We start from the raw sequence: 21,912 nt of genomic DNA on the forward strand, positions 1-21,912 counted from the left end.
TTTGATAGCACAGAGAATGTGTTCCTGCTGATCTGTTCTGGACTCTTCATGTACCACATCGCTCTGGGTGGTGTAGACATTATCAGCCAAACTCTCCAAAGCTATCCACTTGACGGGCAGTTTGGAAACAGAGCCCTGGCGGTAATAGTCTCCACTGTAGATCTTCTTAGAGAGGCCGAAGTCTGCCACACACACCGTCATGCTCTCGTCCAACCTGAGCACATTACAGTCTAGATTACTTTCATTCTCATTTATTCAGCACCAACACAGAAAATATTGAGTACTGCACTGAAATTAAATGGTGAAAAGAAGAAAAATTAATTTATCAAAAAAAAATTATTTTATTTCTTATTGTTATTTGATCTGTAAATATTATCTCAGGTTACATACAGGGAGTGAAATTAGTTTCATTACGGTGAGAACTGTGGATCACATAATTTACAATTATGTAAAACTATTAGGGAGTTTTTGTAAATGTGTTTTTGACTGTACAAAAATATCCATTTCTACACAGGCCCACATTACAAACGACACAAACATGAATACACATGAAAGTCATACAGATCCCTTCTTTGGACGCGGGACAGTTCATCATCCCTTGATTGTAACAAACAGGTCTACATTTACTTTTCTACACTCTAATAAATGTGGATATAGATATATATGTGAGCCGAAGGACATAAACCAGGGTGTCAAACATACGGCTTGGGAGCCAAAACTGGCCCACCAGAGGCTCCAATCTGGCCCGCAGGATAAATTTAGTAAATGTGAAAATAACATAGAATATATTAGCTGTAATATATGTTTATCAATTTAAATAAATTAAAATAAACTAAATAAAATATGTAAATGTGTAACTGAGGCTAAATCCTATTGAAACTTTACTTATTTTTCTTTATAAACTTCAGGTTGTTCATAATATTTTCTAAAAGGATCAGGTCGTTAAATGTAAACATCTTGATAATGTATTTGTACTTTGTATTAAAACAAAGGGAGAAATGTGTAGCTTTCATTATTTATAGGTTATTTTACTGGTCCGGCCCAATGGAGCCCAGACTAAGCTGAATGTGGAACCTGAACTAAGATGAGTTTGTAAAGTGTGTTAAGTTATTCATGTTATTTCACCAAACATCAAGCAAACTGTTTACACATTCATCACTGTTGTGAGACTAATTCCTCAGCGTACAGATGAGACTGGACTGAGGGAGGTGTTGGTGGAGCGGTCATAGTGCACTGAGAACTATTTCATGGACTCACATGCAGTTTCGAGCGGCAAGGTCTCTGTGAATGATGCTCTTGCTGCTCAGATACTCCATCCCCCGAGAGATGTCCAGCATGAACTGTACCAGAGTCTGCAGAGGCAGGTCCTTAAGGAGAGACAGCACCTTGTCATTAGTCCATCCTGCAGCAGCAGGAAGTGTATCAGGAAGTTCTGACTGCGTCCTTACAAACGGTTCGTCCCCCAGACGGGACAGCAGCAGAAATGTGTGCAGATCGCCGTGCTTCATGAATGGCAGAACCACCATTGGGATAGGAAGCCGCTGGCCAGGACGCCGGTGAAGACTTACTCCTATTGAACAAAACAGCCTGTCAATCACAACCTCATTTAAAGGGGTTTGAGTGTGTGTCTGTGTGCGTGTTACCAATGAGCTGGATAACGTTGGGATGGTGAAAATCCTTCATGTAGGCCGCCTCCTTCAGACATTGTTCAATGTCCCCTGATGAGGTGATGTCCGCTACACATGCACACATACACACACACACACACACACACACACACAGAATAGACAATAAAACAAGTAAAATGTTGAGAACTAGACGTCAGTGTTTACTTCCAGGTGTTGTCATACGTTCAGGAGATGCTTTGTGTTGCTAAATTCAGCAAGATTTTCTCTGAAAAAAGTGGATTGCAGCATGGAAAACTGAATATGTTCAGCCCTCACAGACGTCCGTCCTGTACCATCTGATAACACACTTAATTCCGAAACAAACTTAAATCAGCTTTAATATGACCTTGTAAACACTTAATTCTGAATTAAAATGGCCATTCCGAATTAAAATTAAATCCAAATTAAGTGGCTGGTTTATTCTGATTTTAAATCTGAATTGAATAATTCCTCCATCATGTACACAGTTATCCCACTTAAATTTAATTCTGGTCGTTCTGCGCATGCTCGTTCGTTTGTCCTACCCATGACGGTACAGTAATCTACCTCCCCTCTTCGTAGCTGACCTACGTAAAGCAGTATGCTAGAGTTGAGCTGCTGCTTCAAAACTAAAATCAGAATCAGAGTGAAATGGTTCTTATTGCGTGGTCTTCCATGTTGTAGACAAAACAAAAAGAAGCAGGAACTGGAGTTGGTTTAGTTCCGGTAGACATAAAGATGTCATCTACACCCCCTGTCCAGACAAAACCCTTCCCAACCCCCAGATCTAAAACAGAATTAAATAAAGGCGATTACATGTGTCTTCCATATAAACCTCAATTCGGAATTACTGTTTCCATGGAAACGCAAAGGAGAATACTTTAATTCCGAATTATTTAATTCTGAATAAACAATTCCGAATTAAAAAACACCATGTAACCTTGCTATTGAAGGATCTGAGCCATCTCAAGAAGTAGAGCCTGCTCGTCATCGCCTTCTTGTACACAGCATCTGTGTTGGATTGCTGGTCCAGTCTGTGGTCGATGGTAATTCCCAGGTACTTACAGGTCCAACAACCTCCACGTCCTGCCCCATGATCTTCAGTGGAGGTAGAGGAGTCCTCTTCCTCCAGAAGCCTATCACCATCGCTCTGGTCTCAGTGATATTCAGATGCAGGTGATTCCTGCCAGTCTACTCTACAAACCCATTCACCTGTCCTCCTCCCCTCCCTCTCCTACACCCAACAACAGCTGAGTCATCTGAGAATTTCTGAAAGTGGCATCAGAGGTGTATAAGGTGAAGCGGAAAGGAGGCAGCACAGTCCCCCTGAGCAGTATACGTCGTATACCCACTTTTTTTCAGTCAGGATTGTTTATCCCCACTTCTAAACACTAGTGATGCTAATCATTCAGTTATATCTGTGAACCTAATTGTAATTTTTCCCCGAGAGATAGTTGGGCCATGACCCACCCTACTCTGCCTCCAAGTAGCTAGTACCATGGGTGAAGAATTGGGTAGGGACGGTAGGGACATGTCCCTACCAATATCCAGCAACTCCTTGATTGTCCCTACCATTTTTCATGTCACAGGACAGCTGAGAGTTACTGCGATCACCCAGCAGCAGCGCTGCCTTAAACCCCACCTTATAAACAATTTACACTGTTTTGATTGGCTCCAAGCTTGTGTTTCTTACTATGTGATTGGCTGTCACTGCTGTCAATTCCCCTGTTGAAAAGGCTAGCGCTTCTTGCTAGTATCAGTGGTGCTAACGGTGGTTGCTTTCAGTCAGAACTTCAGGTGCGAAGAAAGGAGGACATCAGGATGTATTTTAGAGTCAGTCAATCTAAAAGTTTAAGTTAAAAATAAATTATTTTCCAACTGCCATTGTGTCATGAATATTGGTAATAATAGCCGCCACTAGGCCAGAAGCTTGTTTCTTCATCATGAATAAATGTGTCATTTTCTCAGGTGACAGAATCAAAGCTGCAGATAGTTCAGAGAGAGGAGGAGATGAGGAAGGTGAACAGGAAGGTGAGCTTTACTTCTCAGAGATGTGACTTGATCTATATTTTTGATTAATATCAAATCAAAGTCATACTACCACATACTGAAGTGTTTGTCTGACCTTCACATAATATTGTAGTATGGTGTGTTGTGCTGACACTTGATCTTGATCTGACACTTGAAGCATCATCACACTCACATTTCAGCACTTTGACTGCCACTTTCTGCACAGACGAGTCCTCAGTCTTCAGGATAGCTTCACGCACGGAGCCAAATTCACCTGCACAGGTACACACATCAACACCCAGTCAGGTTCATATTCGTGTTTTTTATCTCATTAATGTGTAGGAAGATGTTTCTAGCAGGTTCAATTCAGATCAGTCCTCCTGTCAGACCTCCACAGCCTCATCCTGCAGATGGACTGTCCTCCGTTAAACTAATTCAGAGATGACTAAACGGGTTGGTTCAATGCTGATTGGCTGAAAGTCTAGATAATTACAGCAAACAACAGAGACAGGTGAAGTTATAAATTTTCATATATTTATATCTTTTGTCAATTTTTCAGCATAAATTTATTTTTAAACCTTTAAAAAAACACCTTTTAAATACCAGTTAAAACAGGTTCCAATAACTGATGTCAATCATTATCAATATGCTAGTTTGTATTGTTTATGCCTGTTAGCACATATCTGTCACAGTGTCAATGAACATATCAGAAGCTCAGAGATCACAAACCTGTCAATCAAACGACGATGCATCTGAATTAAGATCTGTGATTGGCTGAAAGTTAAGGAGGCAGTTCTGCTCTTGTTTTCCCTTTTGCGGAAAGAGGATGTATATTTATTTATGTTTTGGTGAGTGTGGGCTGGACAGTGGTGTGGTTAGAAACGTTTCCTCACAACAAAAGGTCACTGGTATGAGGGAGGGATTTGAACAGGAGTCTTTCTGTGTGGAGTTTGAATGTTCTCCTCGTGCATGTGTGGGTTCTCTCTGGGTACGCCAGCTTCCACCCACCAACATGCATGTTAGATTAACTGGTCCCCCTAAATTCTCCCTAGGAGCTGTTTGCCCCCTGTATTGGACCTGTATTGGTCCTGTGATGGACTGGTGACCTGTCCAGGTGTACCCTGCCTCTCACCTACTAGTTGCTTAGATACACTCCAGCTACCATGAATTGGACTAAGCGGTGCAGAAAACGGATGGGTGGAGGTTTTGGTGTGGTCGCAACCTACAGCAGCTTGTGTAGTTCTGTTCATCAATAACAATATTGGATCACACTTCGACCATTCAGAATAATACATTATTTTTGATAAAGAATATGCTGTGATTATGATTGATCCTTGATCGATGATGGGTGTGGTTGGAGCAGCAGCTCTGCCCTCAGTCACAGATAACTCACCAACACCCCCACCCATCAGGGCACATTGAGACCTCCACCCTCCTGTCCCGGATCGTAAGACTGAAGATGAATTAAGACAGTTTCTGATCCCATGTTATGCTCCCACAAATAATTTGATAACAACATCTTCATGCTCTAAAACACAAACAGGCTCTGTTTCAGTATCTCTACATCTCATAAAAGCAGCATCTGCTTCACACCAGCTGACACCAGACCAGTCACAGGAGTCCTTTCAGTTTCTAAACACATCCAATAACCACCTCATCATGAAAATGTGAGGTGAAAATTGAAAGATTTCTGAGCTACAGCTGTTTACAAATCCTAAAAACATTCAGTTTGTTGGGGCAGCAAAACCAGAACCTCAGACTTAAAGAAACTGAACAAACAGATCCAGAAATTCTGGTTCTCTTCTGAGGACTAATTTGGAGCTCCTGGAGCTGATTGTCCAGAGAAGAATGCAGCACAAGCTGTTGGACACGATGGACCACTGAGGTCCAGTACTGAGGCTTGATGTGCACCTCTTCTAGACCTGATGCCCACCCCTGCTATGCAGCATCGTTACATGAAGTACTGCGGCTGTTACCGTGGCTGTTAGCCCGACTGTTAGCCACCGTGAGAACAGCAGCCAATTTTTGTGATAATTATTAATAAACCACACGTATTAATGCAATTTTTTACAAACAAGCCCTCAGTACCAACATAATTATCAATAACACACAGAAATAATGATCAATGACTTCCTAGTCCATTGTTGTATTTATTAAGTACCTTTCTAACATATTTTGTGTCCACTAAGTTTCTAGTGCAAATTGGCAGCCTCAGATGGATCCATTTTAATCTCTAATGGAAACCTAAAGTGTCATGTCAAAATTTATGGACTTTTCACTCCTCAGTATAAATCTGTTCCAAAGATATGGACTGCCAAATACAACAAGGGCTTTTGTCACAGCCATTCCATAGTGGGGTTGTTTGTCACACACTATGGGGTTGGTTTCACAATGATATTTCAATGAGGAAATAAACAAAAACTGAAAAAATGTATATTTTATTGAATTTAAAGTATTTAATTTAACATTTTAGTTGAAACAACCGTTTATTGAGGCTACAACCATTTATATATCATGAACGGACACAATTACTTGAAAAAAAAAAAACAGACATAGGCCTACTAAAATCTGGTGTTTCTTTTACTTATACCATGAACTGGCTGAATAATTTTTGTACTTCAGAATCAGTGTCAAAATTAGAAAATCAGTATCAAGAACAATATATCAGAGAATAACAATACAACAGAACAGAAATTGGCCCACGTCAGGGGGTGTCTGGCCAAAAGTGGTCTTCCGGAAAAATTTTCTGCCCATTTTCTACAAAAATAAAAAATATTATATGTATCACACCATGCACGCATGTGACAACCAACCCCAGAGAGAATGTAACAACCATGTCCAAGAGGCATTTTTAGTTAAAAGTTATACTAGCTAGCATAAACAATGGCCTAGCAAAGAAAAAGACATTTTGAACTGTAGCTCATCCTTTATATTATAAAATGGTAATAAGTGTTAAATTTTAAACCAGTGTGTAAAAGACTTTGAAGAAGAATGCAGAAAAACTGAAAAGTTACATTTTAATGTCAAAAACATAAAATGTCCTCCCACCTTAATGTCAGGAGTCAAAATGCTAAATTAACCATGTAGCTAATCTATGACAACTGTTAGGGAAATTTCAATACCGCTGTCTATCAATAGCGTCCTCTAGTGGTCGAGTTGTGGTCACTGTGACAACCCCCAACGAGTTGTTGTTATTGATAATCACATTGTTAAGGTAGGGCTGTTTGTGAAAAATTGCATCAATATGAGTGGTTTGTTAATCATTATCACCAAAATTGGCTGCTGTTGTCATGGTGCACATTTTTACAATGGGTGTGTGATTTTCTACTTTTATATGGCCTAATTATAAATTAGGCCATATAAAACTAGCTGTTTTGGAGGCATCCATTTTTCCAAGTTTGTGCAACGGGACAGCTAACTACCTGGTAATGACATCACCTGCACTTAGGTGCTCAGAATTACGAGACAACTAGAATACACCATTAGCATGGCTGTTACGATGGCTATTTAGCCCGGCTGTTAGCTTGGCTATTATCATGGATGTTAGTCTGACTCTTAGCTGGCTGTTAGCCTGGTCTGGTGCAGGCTAGCTGCACAGGTTAAATCTCCATTGTAATTGATATGATACTGAATCAAGGATTAGTTCAGCCAGAATAACCAGAAAATCTAAGCTGTGGTGAAACTGCCCTTAGGACATGTTGGCATTATGTTGTTTACAGCACATTGTTTACTTTATGACTCTTTCATGGATCTGCTGCTGGATTATGATCCATCCTTACATGAAGCTCCAATATGTGAAAACTGCATCATAAGGAACAGACCGGTTAAACCAAAAAGCTCCAGCTGAGCAGGTTAGCCGTACACTGTTTGTTACCATGGTGATTTACCTGCATTGTACTGAACTACCTGTCTGGTGTTTAACTGTCTTCACCCTTCAGGTGTGCTAGTTTTTCTGTTTGATGTTCAGACAAAGATCAGTGTTTACAGACACTCAGCGCTTCGTAGTGTTTTGATACACAACACAAAGGCCTCCAGCCTGACGCGTCTGAGGTCTGCAGCCTGGAGAAGGAACATTTTACCTTCAGAACATGTCTGATGAGTTTAGACTGACAAACAGCAGACACGACTTCCTGTTACCTTTCCCCAGCATGTGTCCCAGAGTCAGGAGTCTCTCTGGAATCAGGACGTCCTGCAGTTTGTTCTTCAACTCACTGTTGATGCACAGACTGTTCACTGTGGGGAGAGAAAGTCATTACAGTCATTTCATATTCAATCCATCATATGATCATTTCTGTTAAACCAGGATCTATTCGGTTTTCCTTCAGTTTTCATGGTGAAATTTGGGGAAAAGTCCTCAAAACAAACCAGAAGTGAGAAAGTGATTTTAGAGTTTGATGATAGATGATAATTATACATTTCAAAATATTTTAGACAAACTTTATCACAGTAATACAATAAGTCATTTAAAGTTATTAAAAAGGTAATAATTAAAGATAACAGTTTGGAGGAAATACATTGGATGAAATCTTTAGATTATATCTAGACCAAGATGGTAAAAGAATAATATATAAGTTTTATATATATACATATATATATATACATATATATATTGGATGAAATCTTTAGATTATATCTAGACCAAGATGGTAAAAGAATAATATATAAGTTTTATATATATATATGTATATATATATATATATATATATATATATATATATATATACACGATAACAAATATTGCTGTGCGATAAATTTTCTCAGAAATTATCGCGATAAACAATAATATTGCGCAAAGCGATAATGTTGTCTTTTGAAACTATTTTCAAATAATATAATGACAATGCCATAATAGTGCAAGTACACCCTTTCAAAGATCAATAAAGTTTCATTTCTAAAGAACATTTTACACGAACTGGAAGAAATTTTAAATAAAAAAACAAAAACAATAAATAGAATGGACTCTCAGTCTCATTAACAATGAATGAAAACCAAACAGTAAGTATGATGGATAATAAAGTCTGTTCTGTAAACAAAATTGCCTTTCAAAAAATATATTTAAAAAAACTATTTAACATGACAGGGAAAACCGGCAAAACTGACACTTTGTATCATTGTATTAAATATATATATATATATATATATATATATATATATATATGTGTATATATATATATATATATACACATATATAAATATATATAAATATATATATATACACATTGCGCATCGTTTGTAAAGCTGAAATATCTCCCCTCATTGTGAGTGAACCGCGGTGCTGTGACACGCTGGGACACCACCCCAAAAGTAATGCGGCCCACTGGGAATCCTCTCGAACCTCTCGATTAGCCGCCATTGCTCTTGATGTGTATTTTCTCATTTATGGTAGTATACAGGCTGACTCTATTTGTGTAATGTGCGCATCACAGGGTAGACCAGGAAGTGGAGGGCTTTGTACTGATGTCGTAGGCTACGTGTGTGTGTTCTACCTACATGTGGGGAGCAGCGAAACAATAAATGAGGAAGTGCTTGCAGCTATTATTTCTCCATTTGACTTATTAACATATTTCATTAGAGGTGTAGTGCGAGAGCGTGAGAAGCCACTTAAATGCGCGCGTCTCACGGCCAATGCGTGTTGGCAGCCCTGCAAAACAAATGGGCATCCCGACTCACACAGGTGCTTCACCATGGTCACCATGGTCTAATTCCTAGGACCACTTTACGAATTGCTTGGACTACTTTCTAATTCCTAGGACTACGTTACTCATTTTTAAGACCGCTAGGACAGCAACACATTCATCTCTAGATGAACTGTGTTGCGATCTTCTGGTTTTTGTTGAAAGTAATGTGGTTTTCTTTTAGGAAATAACCATTTACATTTTCTCCTGCGTTCCAGGTAAATTTACTCTGACACCGTAACACATATCTTGATTCTGTCACTTCTGTAGAAATCTCATGTCTCAGCTTTCTTTTGAGACCAATATTATGCTTACAGTTCTTGTGTAGTTGTGAAGATTTACTTCATTTACTTTGGGTAGAAAGGAAGGTAGAAAAAATATGCTTGGTGAAGAAGAGGTTAACTTCTACAAACTCATGTCAGTCCAGATCACTCCAGTTAACTCAGATTTTGTTTAGTAAAACCAGTGTATTCAGGATCAGAGTTCATGCAGTTCCAGATCACACTTCTGAGTCAATACGCAGCTCTTTGAAGTCTGTCAGCATCATATTGGTAGTTGTGGTAAATAGAAAACCTGCTGATGGAGCTCACTTAAATATTTATATATTGTTGGTTTATCATCTTGGTATTGTGTGAAGTTTCAGAGTTTGACAGCAGTGTCCTCCTTATGGAGGACTTCACATACTTACATGTGGACTCCTGCAGATCTGTGGCAGTTCTGCTGAAGGACCGAGCAGCTGTGAAGAAGACCAGACTCTGAGGACCCGGGTCTTTAAAGGCCGACCTGAAAACAGAAACACAAACGTTTCCACTTTGATTCATGCTGTAAACCTTAATACACACATATGACTTCATACCCAAATTGCGTCTCTTTTCCTCGACGCTGAGCGACAACGGTCAGCAGCAGGCCAACCACGGTGGCCACCAGCAGGCCAAGCAGCACCCCAACCCACATGTGGCTCCGCTGGACCTGGACCTGAGCTGAAGGAGCAGCAGTAGGCTGTCATGAATTAACTTGTAGTCTTCCAGCGGCACCATCAGCCATGTTTATATTCTAGGACAGTGTAGTCCCTGCAGAACTTACCTGTGGCGGGCAGCACCAGAACTGGGGGGCTCCAGGGTCCACAGCCCACTGAGGTGCAGGCCGACACCTGCATGGAGGCATTGAAGAAGCGAGCTCCCCTTGAGAAGTGAGCTGAGTTCTCCTTAAACAGCAGCGGCTCCTGGAGACAATCAGAACAATGTGTCACATTCACACGACAAAAAATCTGTTAGTCTCACCAGAACCGGACTTTTAAAATTTAAACATCTTAAGGGAGGTCCCAACATCAGATGGTATTAGCTGGCATCCCACTTAAAATTTGCCCAGTATGTACAGTGAACCTAAGAGGAGCCTGCCTGGCCCAGGGCCAGCACCCACCAACCCCAGCCCCACCAGGACCCCAGCCCCACCACCACAAGGCGGCACCAGCCACCCAAAGAACCCAACCCCAAGATACAGCCAGAACCCTGCAGCCCACAAAAGTCTAGATGTTTTTTATTTTCATTTCAGGAAACGTGTAACATTGCACTGGAAGATTATTTCACTGGATTACAGTCTGGATCTCAATTTAAGTATTTTCTCTAATATTATATTAACATGCTATTTTTTTTCAGTGTGTGTGAGGTCTTCAGAGACCTCCATCAGAGCAGAAAAACAACACTCACCTGAGCCTCTCCTCCCAGAGTCCACTGCAGCTTGTAGGCCAGCAGCTTCCCCTGCAGCTCCCCCTCCTGGAGCATGGCCCAGTTCAAAGACAGCTGCTCATCTGACAGCTGAAAGGTCAGGTTCCTGGGGGCAGCAGAGGGCACTGCAGACAGAGCACAGTGTTAGTCGCACAGAAGGACCTCTGACGTGTCTCCCTCTATGTTCTCCTTTGAATGTAGGTCAGAGTGGTTTACTGCCTCCTCTAGGGGCGCTGCAGACCCAACGGACAAGCTGTTCATATAAACTGAGGCCTCAAACAAAAGCTGATTGTACGGCGAGGACTGGAATTCACTGGACCAGATCCAGCTGGACCAGCACACACACGCACACACACACGCATGCGCACACACATACATAAACCAACATCCACAAACACACCCAGACAGAACACAACAACAAACACCCTCAAAGCTCAGCGAGAAACAGGAAAGCAGCAGCTCGTCTGTTTACTGATGAAACAGTCAAATCAGTCCACAAACACCTGATCATTTGAAGACCAGAACACCTGGTCACCTGAACAGGTTCTCCCCAACTGCATTCACACATAGACACACACACACACACGCTAAGTTAGCTGTTAGCAGAAAATATGACTTCTTCTCAATGTCTGACCATAAACCATGTCATCACCGGCCGACTCACCTGACTCAGGTGTGAGGAAGTAGAGCCAGGGGGAGAAAGGGGACCCCCCCACTTCGTTTACACAGGACACCCTCACACTGTAGTTGGAATGGCTCCTCAGACCAGACAGAACATGGAGGTATGGAGGAACAGGCACCTCCTGCTGAGGGAGTTCCCACCTGCGGAGTGAGCGTCTCATCACCTGAGGAGGACGAAGAGTATGAGGAAGACACATATATTAGGACCGGACAAGAATTAAAAATGCAGTAAATGTTGGTTTACAAACACTAAATCAGTGGTCTGCTACGTCAGGAGCAGCAAGTGGCTCTATGGACTTTCCACAATGGCTCTTAATACATGGCTAAAAGTGCTAAAGACCTAAGCAATCTTTTTAAATAGATATAATAACAAATGCATTTTTTTTAAATAATTTTTTAGTTTTTTTAATAGAATAATTGCATTGAATTTCTACAACATAATGACACTAAAAGAACCAGTATTTTTTCCCTATACATTCTATATATTTCTATATGTATATTATTGTTGTCATTATTTACATAATTTTCCACAAATATCTACATCCCATAAAAGAAAGTCTGTATATCCTCTTTTTGCAAAAGTTTTATGTTTTTCTTTATTTTAAAACCTAAAAACAGAAATAGAAATTCTTCAAAAAGGGAAAAAAAATTCCTATAGTAGATATTTATCAAAAATGATAAGTTGTCTTTTATCAAAAGGTCTCATAACATTTGCAGCTCTAAAGGAGTTTTATTTAGCTGGCTGAGGGAAAAATGGCTCTTCGGATTGGAAAGGCTGCAGACCCCTGCACTAAACACATAAACAGGTTTAGCAGCAGTTTTCTCTTAAAACAGCAACAGTTAAAATATTTCTTCATATATATAAAATTAAATATGACAAGGAAAGATTAAATGTTCAGGATTTACTAACTAAAAGGTAAAAAGTCAGCAGGATGAATTTAAAGCTGTGAAGCTGCTTCCTTCTAAACACAGAAGGAACAATATGTGATGAATATCAGCATCAGGTGAACAGACAGAAAGCAGGATTAGAATCTAAAACAAAAAAAAATATTCACAATATGCAAAATAACTTTCATTCAGGAGTTAAGGGTTTGACATAAAAAATGAATGGCGCTAATAATTAATATGTTAACGAGATAATAACGCGTTGATGTGCCCATCCCTAATATACACTGCTCACAAAAATTAAAGGAACACTTTTTCTATTGGGCCTGGCATGAAATCAGTTAAACCTGTCTGATAATTTTCTGGTTGGTTAAGCAGCTGAGGGCATCGTTAATCACTTTCAGCTGTATTGGTGTTCATGGATTTAACAACAGGTGCACCACAGTGGCAACAATCAGAAAACCCTCAAAACAGGACTGGTTTTACATGTGGAGGTCATTTCAAGTTTCTCCCTCTTGATCTTTTTTGGCTGATTTTTCACTCGTGCTGGTTTTGGCTTGAGTAATCATCTCTACTGGCAGTATGAGGCGATTCCTTAACCCTACAGAAGTTGCACAGGTTGTCCAACTTCTCCAGGATGGCACATCCACACGTGCTGCAGCAAGAAGGTTTAATGTGTCTCCCAGCACAATCTCCAGAACATGGAGGAGATTTCAGGAGACTGGTGGTTATTCTCGGAGAGCTGGACAGGGCCGTAGAAGGTCCTCAAGCCATCAGCAAGACCGATACCTGCTCCTTTGTGCAAGGCGGAACAGGCTGAGCACTGCTCGTGCCCTACAGAATGACCTCCAGAGGGCCACTGGTGTGAATGTCTCTACCCAAACAATCAGGAACAGACTTCATGAAGGTGGCCTGAGGGCCCGACGTCCTGTAGTGGGCCCTGTGCTCACTGCCCAGCACCGTGGAGCTCGACTGGCATTTGCTGAAGAACACCAGAATTGGCAAGTCCTCCACTGGCGCCCTGTACTTTTCACAGACGAGAGCAGGTTCACCCTGAGCACCTGTGATAGACGTGAAAGAGTCTGGAGAAGACAAGGAGAACGTTATGCTGCCTGCAACGTCGTTCAACATGACAGGTTTGGTGGTGGGTCAGTGATAGTCTGGGGAGGCATATCCATGGAGGGACGCACAGACCTCTACTGCCTAGGAAATGGTTCTCTGACTGCCATAAGGTATCGAGATGAAATCCTTCAACCCATTGTCAGACCCTACGCTGGTGCAGTAGGTCCTGGTTTCCTCCTAATGCACGACAATGCCCGGCCTCATGTGGCAAGAGTATGCAGGCAGTACCTGGAGGATGAAGGAATTGAAACAATTGAATGGCCTTCACGATCCCCTGACTTAAACCCAATAGAACATGTGTGGGACATTATGTTTCGATCCATTAGGCGCCGCCAAGTTGCTCCTCAGACTGTACAACAGCTCAGGGATGCCCTCACACAGATCTGGGAGGAAATGCCACAAGACACCATCCGTCGTCTCATTAGGAGCATGCCGCGACGTTGTCAAGCATGCATACAAGCTCGTGGGGGCCACACAAGATACTGAAAAGCATTTTGAGTTGCAGAAATTAAGTTTTTGAAAAAATGGACTAGCCTGCCACATCTTCATTTCACTCTGATTTTAGGGTGTCTACACAATTGAGCCCTCTGTAGGCTGAAAACTTTTATTTCCATTAAAAGACTTGGCATCCTTTTGTTCCTAAGACATTGCCCTGTCGTTATTTGTATAGATATCCAACTTCATATTGAGATCTGATGTATCTAATGTGTTTCTTTAAAGTGCTCCTTTAATTTTTGTGAGCAGTGTATATATATATATATATATATATATACATAGACTTACATGTATATGTATGTCTGTGTCTGCGTGTGTGTGTCTGTGTTACCTGAATGATACACCTGGAAAGCTCAGAGTGACCTGTGAAACCTGGTTTCCATGACAATGTGACATTGTTGTCCATCATGCTGTGGACATGTAGGTCAACTGGAGGCCCAGGTAACACTGAGACAGGAAGACAGGATGTTTAAGAAGTCCCGCCCCCACAGAGCCCTCCTCCAATCACAGCTGATCATCCAGAACGATGAACCCGGTTCAGGTCCAGCAGCTAGACTCACCTTTAATGTGAACTGTCCCGGTTCTGGACACAGAGATCCCTCTAGCATTCTTAGCTTCACAGTAAAACTTCACAGTGTTGTTCACACCTGCACATGCACACACAAACACAAAAACACACACCTCAAAACCTCATCTCAGTGTCATTTCAAGGACAATACATTCCTTAATCCAAAACCTGATACTAAGCCTGATCCCAAACCCGTTTCTTAACTTGTTCCTAAACCTGATCCTAAACCTGATTTTAGGTCTAATCCTGACCCGGATTCATGGAGTCTGGTCTCATGGTCCCAGCATTTCAGGAGATCTCCACAATAACTTTTATAAAAACACACATCATCACTCCTGCAGCTTGTTGCACTGTGGGTAATGTAGTCAGGTACTATCAGGTCCATATATATTTGGACACAGTTAGTTATTGTAGCTGTTTATTAAGATGTATTGAATATATAATATATAATCAATATAGCTGTAAGGTCCAGACTCAGATTTAATCTGAGGGTCTTCACATCCAAACTGGAGGAAGGGTTCAGGAATTACAGCTCTATATGTATCCGCGTCCTTTTCAAGGGGCCACAGGAAAATGGACAGTAGACTCTAAAGCTATTACATGGGCTATTCTCTCATTAATCCACCATCAATCAACAAGGTAAAAGATCTGGAGCTTATTCCAGGTTTGGCATCTATATTTGGAAGCTGTGACCCCCAACCTGCTGTCGAATTATGTCTAAATGACAGTAAAACATCATCATCAGGCTGGAAAAAACAAAACAAAACAAAAAGAAACCCATCAGAAGATAACGAAAATGTTAGAAGTAGCCAAATCAACAGTTTGATACGTTTTGAGAGAAAGAAGGTGCTGGTGAGCCCAGGAACTCAAAAAGGTCTGGACGTCCACGGTAGACAACAGTGGTGAATGAAAGCAGGAAAAAAACCTTCACAACCAAGTGAAAAACCCTCTACAGGAAGTCAGTATCAGTATCTAAGTTGACCATAAAGAGAAGACTTCATGAGGGCTGACACAGGATGGCCAGATTAGACTCTAAAAAAAAGCTTCTAAAAGGTGTGCAGTTCTGGAAAAACATTGTTGGACAGATGCAGCTAATATCAACCTATACCATAACGATAGGAAGGAGAAAGTATGTAGAATGAAATCGCTCATAATCCAAACTACACCACATGTTCTGTAAACATGGTGGAGGCAGTTAAATGATACGGGCCTGCATGCCCTCTAATGGCTCTGGTGTTTATCGGTGATGTGACAGAAGCAGCTGTATGAGATCTGAAGTTTTAGGGATTTACTTTTCTCAGATTCAGCACAGCTGATTGGACGATGCTTCACAGTACAGACGGACAATTACACAAACCATACTATGAGAGCAACCAAGCAACATTACTGCAAACAGCTGCAGTAATGACCTGGTGAAGCATCACAAAGGAGCAAATTCAGGGTTTGGTGATGTCTGTGGTTCCAGAATTCAGGCATTTGTTGTCTGCAAAGGACTCTCAACAAAACATTCAAAATGAACATTTATTGGGGTAGTGGTCGTACTGCAGCCCAAGGGTTGCCGGTTCAGTCCCCAGCTGGAGAGCGCATGTCAAGGTGTCCCTGAGCAAGACACCAAACTCCTAATTGCTCCTGATGAGTCGTGGTTGAGCGCCTTGCATGACAGCTTCCGCCATCAGTGTGTGAATGTGTGTGTGAATGAATAATGAATACACAATGTAAAGCGCTTTGGGTGCCTTGATAAAGCGCTATATAAATCTAATCCATTATTATTTTACTTATGGTAATGACAATTTGTCCAGTTATTTGTGAGGCCCTGAAATGAAGAAAATTTAATAAAAATGATTGTTATTTCTAAATCTTTCTCCTTAAATTAAATCTGAAAGTCTGAACTTCAATCACGTCAGTTGTTTTATTTCAGATCCAATGTAATGGCTTGCAGAACAGTGTTACTGGCTAAATATTTCTGGGTCTAATGGTAGTTCTGACAGAGAGCTGATGATTGCCTGAATCTGGATCAATAAGTCAGATCAGTTTAGAGCCAAATGTTTTCCTGACAGCCTACATGACACTGTCAAGAAATCTGATGGAGGATATTTCTCAGTCTGAATCATCTGCAGGTTTAGAGCTGATCACATTTGTATTTAAATTTATTTTAAACTTCATTAGCAGTTCCTGAGAACAGAGGATTGGAAGCTGATTGGCTGAAAGCAGGTTTGGTGTGTGTGGACCTGACAAGCACACACTCTGTAATCTTGTTTCTGCCTCTAGACTGCTATTGTGGAGCTGTGACCCTGTGACCCGATTACAGAACCGACCTTTGGATTAAATTCAGCCTCACATGTGTCTGACTCACAGCTGCAGCCGGAGTGTTGCAGGTAAATATGCCGTAAAAAGGTGGTAAAGCTGATCATCCACCAATCAGAGGTAAGCTATTCGGCCCTCAAACGTTCAACCTAAAGGTTTGTTCTTTCTTGGTACGATTCTTGTCAGATAAAATATGCAGTATCACAATAATGACAATTACGTAAGGGATAATGCCCAACGAGGTGGCCATTATCATAAATTAATGGACGATGCAGAGGCGTGAACTATCCAACTACTTCACTCATTCCTAGGATTACTTCACTCATTCCTGGGACCATACTCATTCCTAGGATTACTCCTAGGATTACTTTACTCATTCCTAGGACTACTTCACTCATTCCTAGGATTAGTTTACGCATTCCTGGGATTACTTCACTCATTAGAAGGAATACTTTACTCGTTCCTAGGACTACTTTACTCATTCTTAGGATTACTTTAGTCATTTCGGGGTACATACTCATTCCTAGGATTACTTTACTCATTCCTAGGACTACTTGACTCATTCCTAGGATTACTTTTCTCACTCCTACGACTACTTCTCTCATTCCTAGGATTACTTAATTCATTTCTAGAATTACTTTAGTCACTCCTATAACTACTTCATTCATTCCTAGGATTACTTCACTCATTCCTGGGACCATACTCATTCCTAGGATTACTTTACTCACTACTACGACTACTTCACTCCTTCGTAGGACTACATCAGTCATTCCTAGGATTACTTTACTCATTCCTGGGATTACTTTACTCATTACTGGAACCATACTCATTCCTATGATTACTTTAGTCACTCCTAGGATTACTTCATTCATTCCTAGAATTACGTAAGTCACTCCTATGACTACTTTACTCAATCCTAGGACTACTTTACTCAGTCCAAGGATTACTTTACTCATCCCTGGGATTACTTCACTCATTCCTGGGACTACTTTACTCCATTCTAGGGTTACTTTACTCATTCCTGGGATTACTTCACTCATTCCTAGGAACATACTCATTCATAGGATAACTTCAGGCATTCCTGGGGCCATACTCATTCTTAGGATTACTTTACTCACTCCTATGACTACTTTACTCATTCCTAGGATTACTGCTGTCATTCCTAGGACTACTTCACTCATTCCTAGGATTACTTTACTCATTTCTAGGGCTACTTTACTCATTCCAAGGATTACTTTACACACTCCTATTATTACTTCATTCATTCCTAGGATTACTTCAGTCATTCATGGGACCATACTTATTCCTACGACTACTTCACTCATTACTAGGATTACTTCATTCATTTCTAGAATGACTTTAGTCACTCCTATGACTACTTCACTCATTCCTAGGATTACTTCATTCATTGCTAGGATTACTTTACTCACTCCTGTGACTACTTAACTCATTCCTAGGACTACTTCACTCATTCCTAGGATTACTTCACTCATTTCTAGGACTACTTTACTCATTCTTAGGAATACTTCAGTCATTCATGGGACCATACTCATTCCTAGGATTACTTCCCTCATTCCTGGGACCATACTTATTCCTAGGGTTATTTTACTCATTTCAAGTACTACTTCACTCATTCCTAGGATTACTTTACTCATTCCTAAGACTACTTTACTCATTCCTAGGACTACTTCACTCATTCCTGGGACCATACTCATTCCAAGAAATACTTTACTTACTCCTATGACCACGTCATTCATTCCTAGGATTATTTTAGTCCCTCCTATGATTACATCACTCATTCCTAGGATTACTTTACTCATTCCTAGGACTACTTTAATCATTCCTAGGATTACTTTACTCATTCATAGGACTACTTCACTTATTCCTAGGATTACTTTACTAATTCCTAGGACTACTTTACTCATTCCTAGGATAACTTTAGTCACTACTACTACGTACTACCCCCGGTATTTGTGTAGATATACTTAATTTATTTTCTGACATTTCAGACAGCAGGCAGACAGCTGTAGATCTCAGCTGCTTTTACACATGCATAGTGTCGGAAATGAATGTATATTATACCACAGTCTGGGTGAATACTCTATTCTGATTGGCTGGAGGGTGTCTATTAAAAAGTGATAATGGACACCTATAAAAGAAGTTCTGGCCAAATAGCCTTATTGCTGTAAATTATTGCGCTGACTAAACGGTAGTTTGTAACCGTGGCAACAGAAACTCAGACGCCGGGCTGCAGATGCGTCAGATCAGAGCAGCCTGCAGGCTTATTGAACATGTAGGAAACTACTAGTGACCGAGCTGCAGGTTCTGTGTTAGAGCCGGTTAAGAGTTGCCGCTGGAGACTCGCCAGATCATGTCTGTGATGGGTCGTCACTATGAAAGCAGCCAGCGAGCTTATTAAACGACGTAGAAAACTATCTGTGGACTTTGACTGTTTGAAACAAAATGTCGCATCATCCTCTGGACACACACATACTGTAAGAACTAAACCCGCCCTCTGAAATGTTTGTGTCATGTCTGCGGCCAACTGAGCTGCATGTTCTGTGTCAGAGCCGGTTACCTTGACAACACGTCACAACCAAATAGTCCAGTCAGCTGCTTCGTGTGAAAAACTTATGATTTTACTGGTAAAATACAACATTAACACATTAATAATTTATTTAATATTTTTTCTTTCTTAATGGACCATGGTATAAGCTGGATAATGCCCTCCGAGGTGGCCATTATCATAAATTAATGGATGATGCGGGGGCACGAACCGTCCAACGCTTTTTGTTTCAATTTAAATGTCATAAAATAAAAAACTGAAAAAAATTATATATATGTATATATATATATATATATATATATATATATATATATATATATATATATATATATATATATATATGTATATATATATATATATTTACACACACACAAACACACATATATATATATATATATATATATATATATATATATACACACACACACAAACACACACATATATATATATATATATATATATATATATAGATATATATATAGATATACACATACATACATACACACATTTATAGATCGATAGATAGATATATGTATAGATATAGATATATATGAACACACAGTATATCTGTCTGGCAGTCCTACATCTGCAGCCACAGGAGCAACCAGCAAGGTTCTGTTGGGTTCTTCCAGAACTGACTGGACCTTTAAAACATTCCTGTTTTCAAACTATGATAACAACAGATTCTCTGACCTGGGACATGGAGAACAGACGGAGACGGTTGGGGTTCTCCCTCCTGGACCCCTCCCAGCCACCAGAGGACCTCTACAGGACCGGGGGGGCCAACAGCAGCACAGGAGAGATTGAAGGGAGAGTTCGGAAATATGGCCACATCCTGGGGCTCCTGGATGAAGTGAGGGACTCCTGCAAGACAGAGAGTGGGGTGGGGGGGTTGATGGAGATCCAGGAGGAAGAGGCTGGGAAGGTGCATTTAGGGTCCTCACCTTCCACTGTGATCCAAGCCTGCTCAGAAGAGAACGTCAATCCATGGAACTCCACCTCACACCAGTACTGACCCGCATCCTGTTGCTGGACTGACTTCACACTGAAACCAGAACACATAAAGTCAAAACCTGGATGCTGGACTGCTTCACAGAGCCCAGAATACTGTTGCAAAACAAAATCTTTTGTAACTTGATACAGGTTAACATGTGGAGCCATCCTGAAATGTTCTTAATTTATTGATTTCATTATTGACTTCAACGATTGTGGTGTTAGTAATTGTTTGAGCTGGGTTCCGTAATGTCTGCAACATTTCCCATTTGAAGTCTCATCCGGTTCTTTAATCACCACTCCATATTTTCATTCCCATTTTTTACTCTGACTGCATCTGTACCTGCATGTCACACCATGATCACAGTAGATATAGTTTTTTTTTATGTTTTTTTTTTTTTTTTTATGAAAGTAAGTAGTCACTATTTCCAGCTAGTTAAAAGCAAAAACTTGTTGTTTTTTTTATTAATAAAGTAGGCTCTTCCTGTTTTACAAATTAAAGACTTGGTAGCTCTGTTAAGTTAAAATTTTAGCCTAATGTTGAGATCTGTTGTTGCTCTGAAAATAGAGAGCCAAGTTTGTTCTCTAGCTGTTTATCATCCAGTTCCTTCTGCTAGTGGATTTGATTTAGGTAACAAATCCACAGGACCAGACAGATGACACTTAACAGCTGCCCGCAAAACAGTTTGGTTCACAGAAGAGAGCATTTCATCCCTTCCTGTGGCAATAATAAAGGTGCAGACAGCCCAGGTAGGTTTGGAATTTATAAGGAGTAAATGAAGAGTTTGATCCCTCTCTACATTTCCATCTGATCAGACTTCCCTATGAGCTTTAAATTCTCTTGAGTAAAATCATATCCTGGTTGAATCAGTCTACAAAGCAGTGATAATGACCTGTGACAGGTGGTTAGATTCCTCACAAGAAGGTTCCTGGTTCAACCCTTCTATGTGGAGATTGTGTTCTCCCTGGGCATGAATGACTTTGGGATGACTGTCCCAAAACTGGGATTAAAACTGGGATAAAAACTGTCCAATGCAATATTAAAAACTGGAAGGATAGCGGGAAACTATAATCTTCCAGGAAGAAATGTAGTCAGAAAAACATCTTGAATGATGGTGATTGGTGATCACAAACATTTGGTGAAATAAGATGGTAAAAAAAAAAACCACCAATAAAACTCGGGGCTATGTTTAAGTGGTTACAGGCAGTGCACAGTGGTAGCACCCAGTGAGATGCAGGAGAA

At 40.5% G+C, this 21,912-nt stretch overlaps 1 protein-coding gene across 2 annotated transcripts in view; it reads right to left on the reverse strand.

Annotated features, from left to right (window-relative positions):
- tyro3 (TYRO3 protein tyrosine kinase) overlaps positions 1-21,912 on the reverse strand; it is a 42,132-nt gene that overhangs the window by 6,129 nt on the left and 14,091 nt on the right. For both annotated transcript variants that reach the window (XR_006008637.1, XM_041971459.1), the window contains exons 3-17: positions 20,621-20,721; positions 20,370-20,540; positions 14,799-14,885; positions 14,570-14,685; positions 11,720-11,900; positions 11,038-11,180; positions 10,415-10,553; positions 10,188-10,311; positions 10,020-10,114; positions 7,794-7,889; positions 3,850-3,930; positions 1,644-1,736; positions 1,449-1,570; positions 1,258-1,367; positions 55-214 (exon numbers count right to left, since the gene is read on the reverse strand). Coding sequence is in view for 1 of the 2 variants with exons in the window: in XM_041971459.1 (XP_041827393.1) it covers positions 55-214; positions 1,258-1,367; positions 1,449-1,570; positions 1,644-1,736; positions 3,850-3,930; positions 7,794-7,889; positions 10,020-10,114; positions 10,188-10,311; positions 10,415-10,553; positions 11,038-11,180; positions 11,720-11,900; positions 14,570-14,685; positions 14,799-14,885; positions 20,370-20,540; positions 20,621-20,721 (1,819 nt within the window). In the remaining variant the exon portion in view is untranslated. The remainder of the gene's footprint in view (positions 1-54; positions 215-1,257; positions 1,368-1,448; positions 1,571-1,643; positions 1,737-3,849; positions 3,931-7,793; positions 7,890-10,019; positions 10,115-10,187; positions 10,312-10,414; positions 10,554-11,037; positions 11,181-11,719; positions 11,901-14,569; positions 14,686-14,798; positions 14,886-20,369; positions 20,541-20,620; positions 20,722-21,912) is intronic.

This window comes from Melanotaenia boesemani, chromosome 20 (genome assembly GCF_017639745.1).
Source record: "Melanotaenia boesemani isolate fMelBoe1 chromosome 20, fMelBoe1.pri, whole genome shotgun sequence".
NCBI classification, from domain to species: Eukaryota; Metazoa; Chordata; class Actinopteri; order Atheriniformes; family Melanotaeniidae; genus Melanotaenia; species Melanotaenia boesemani.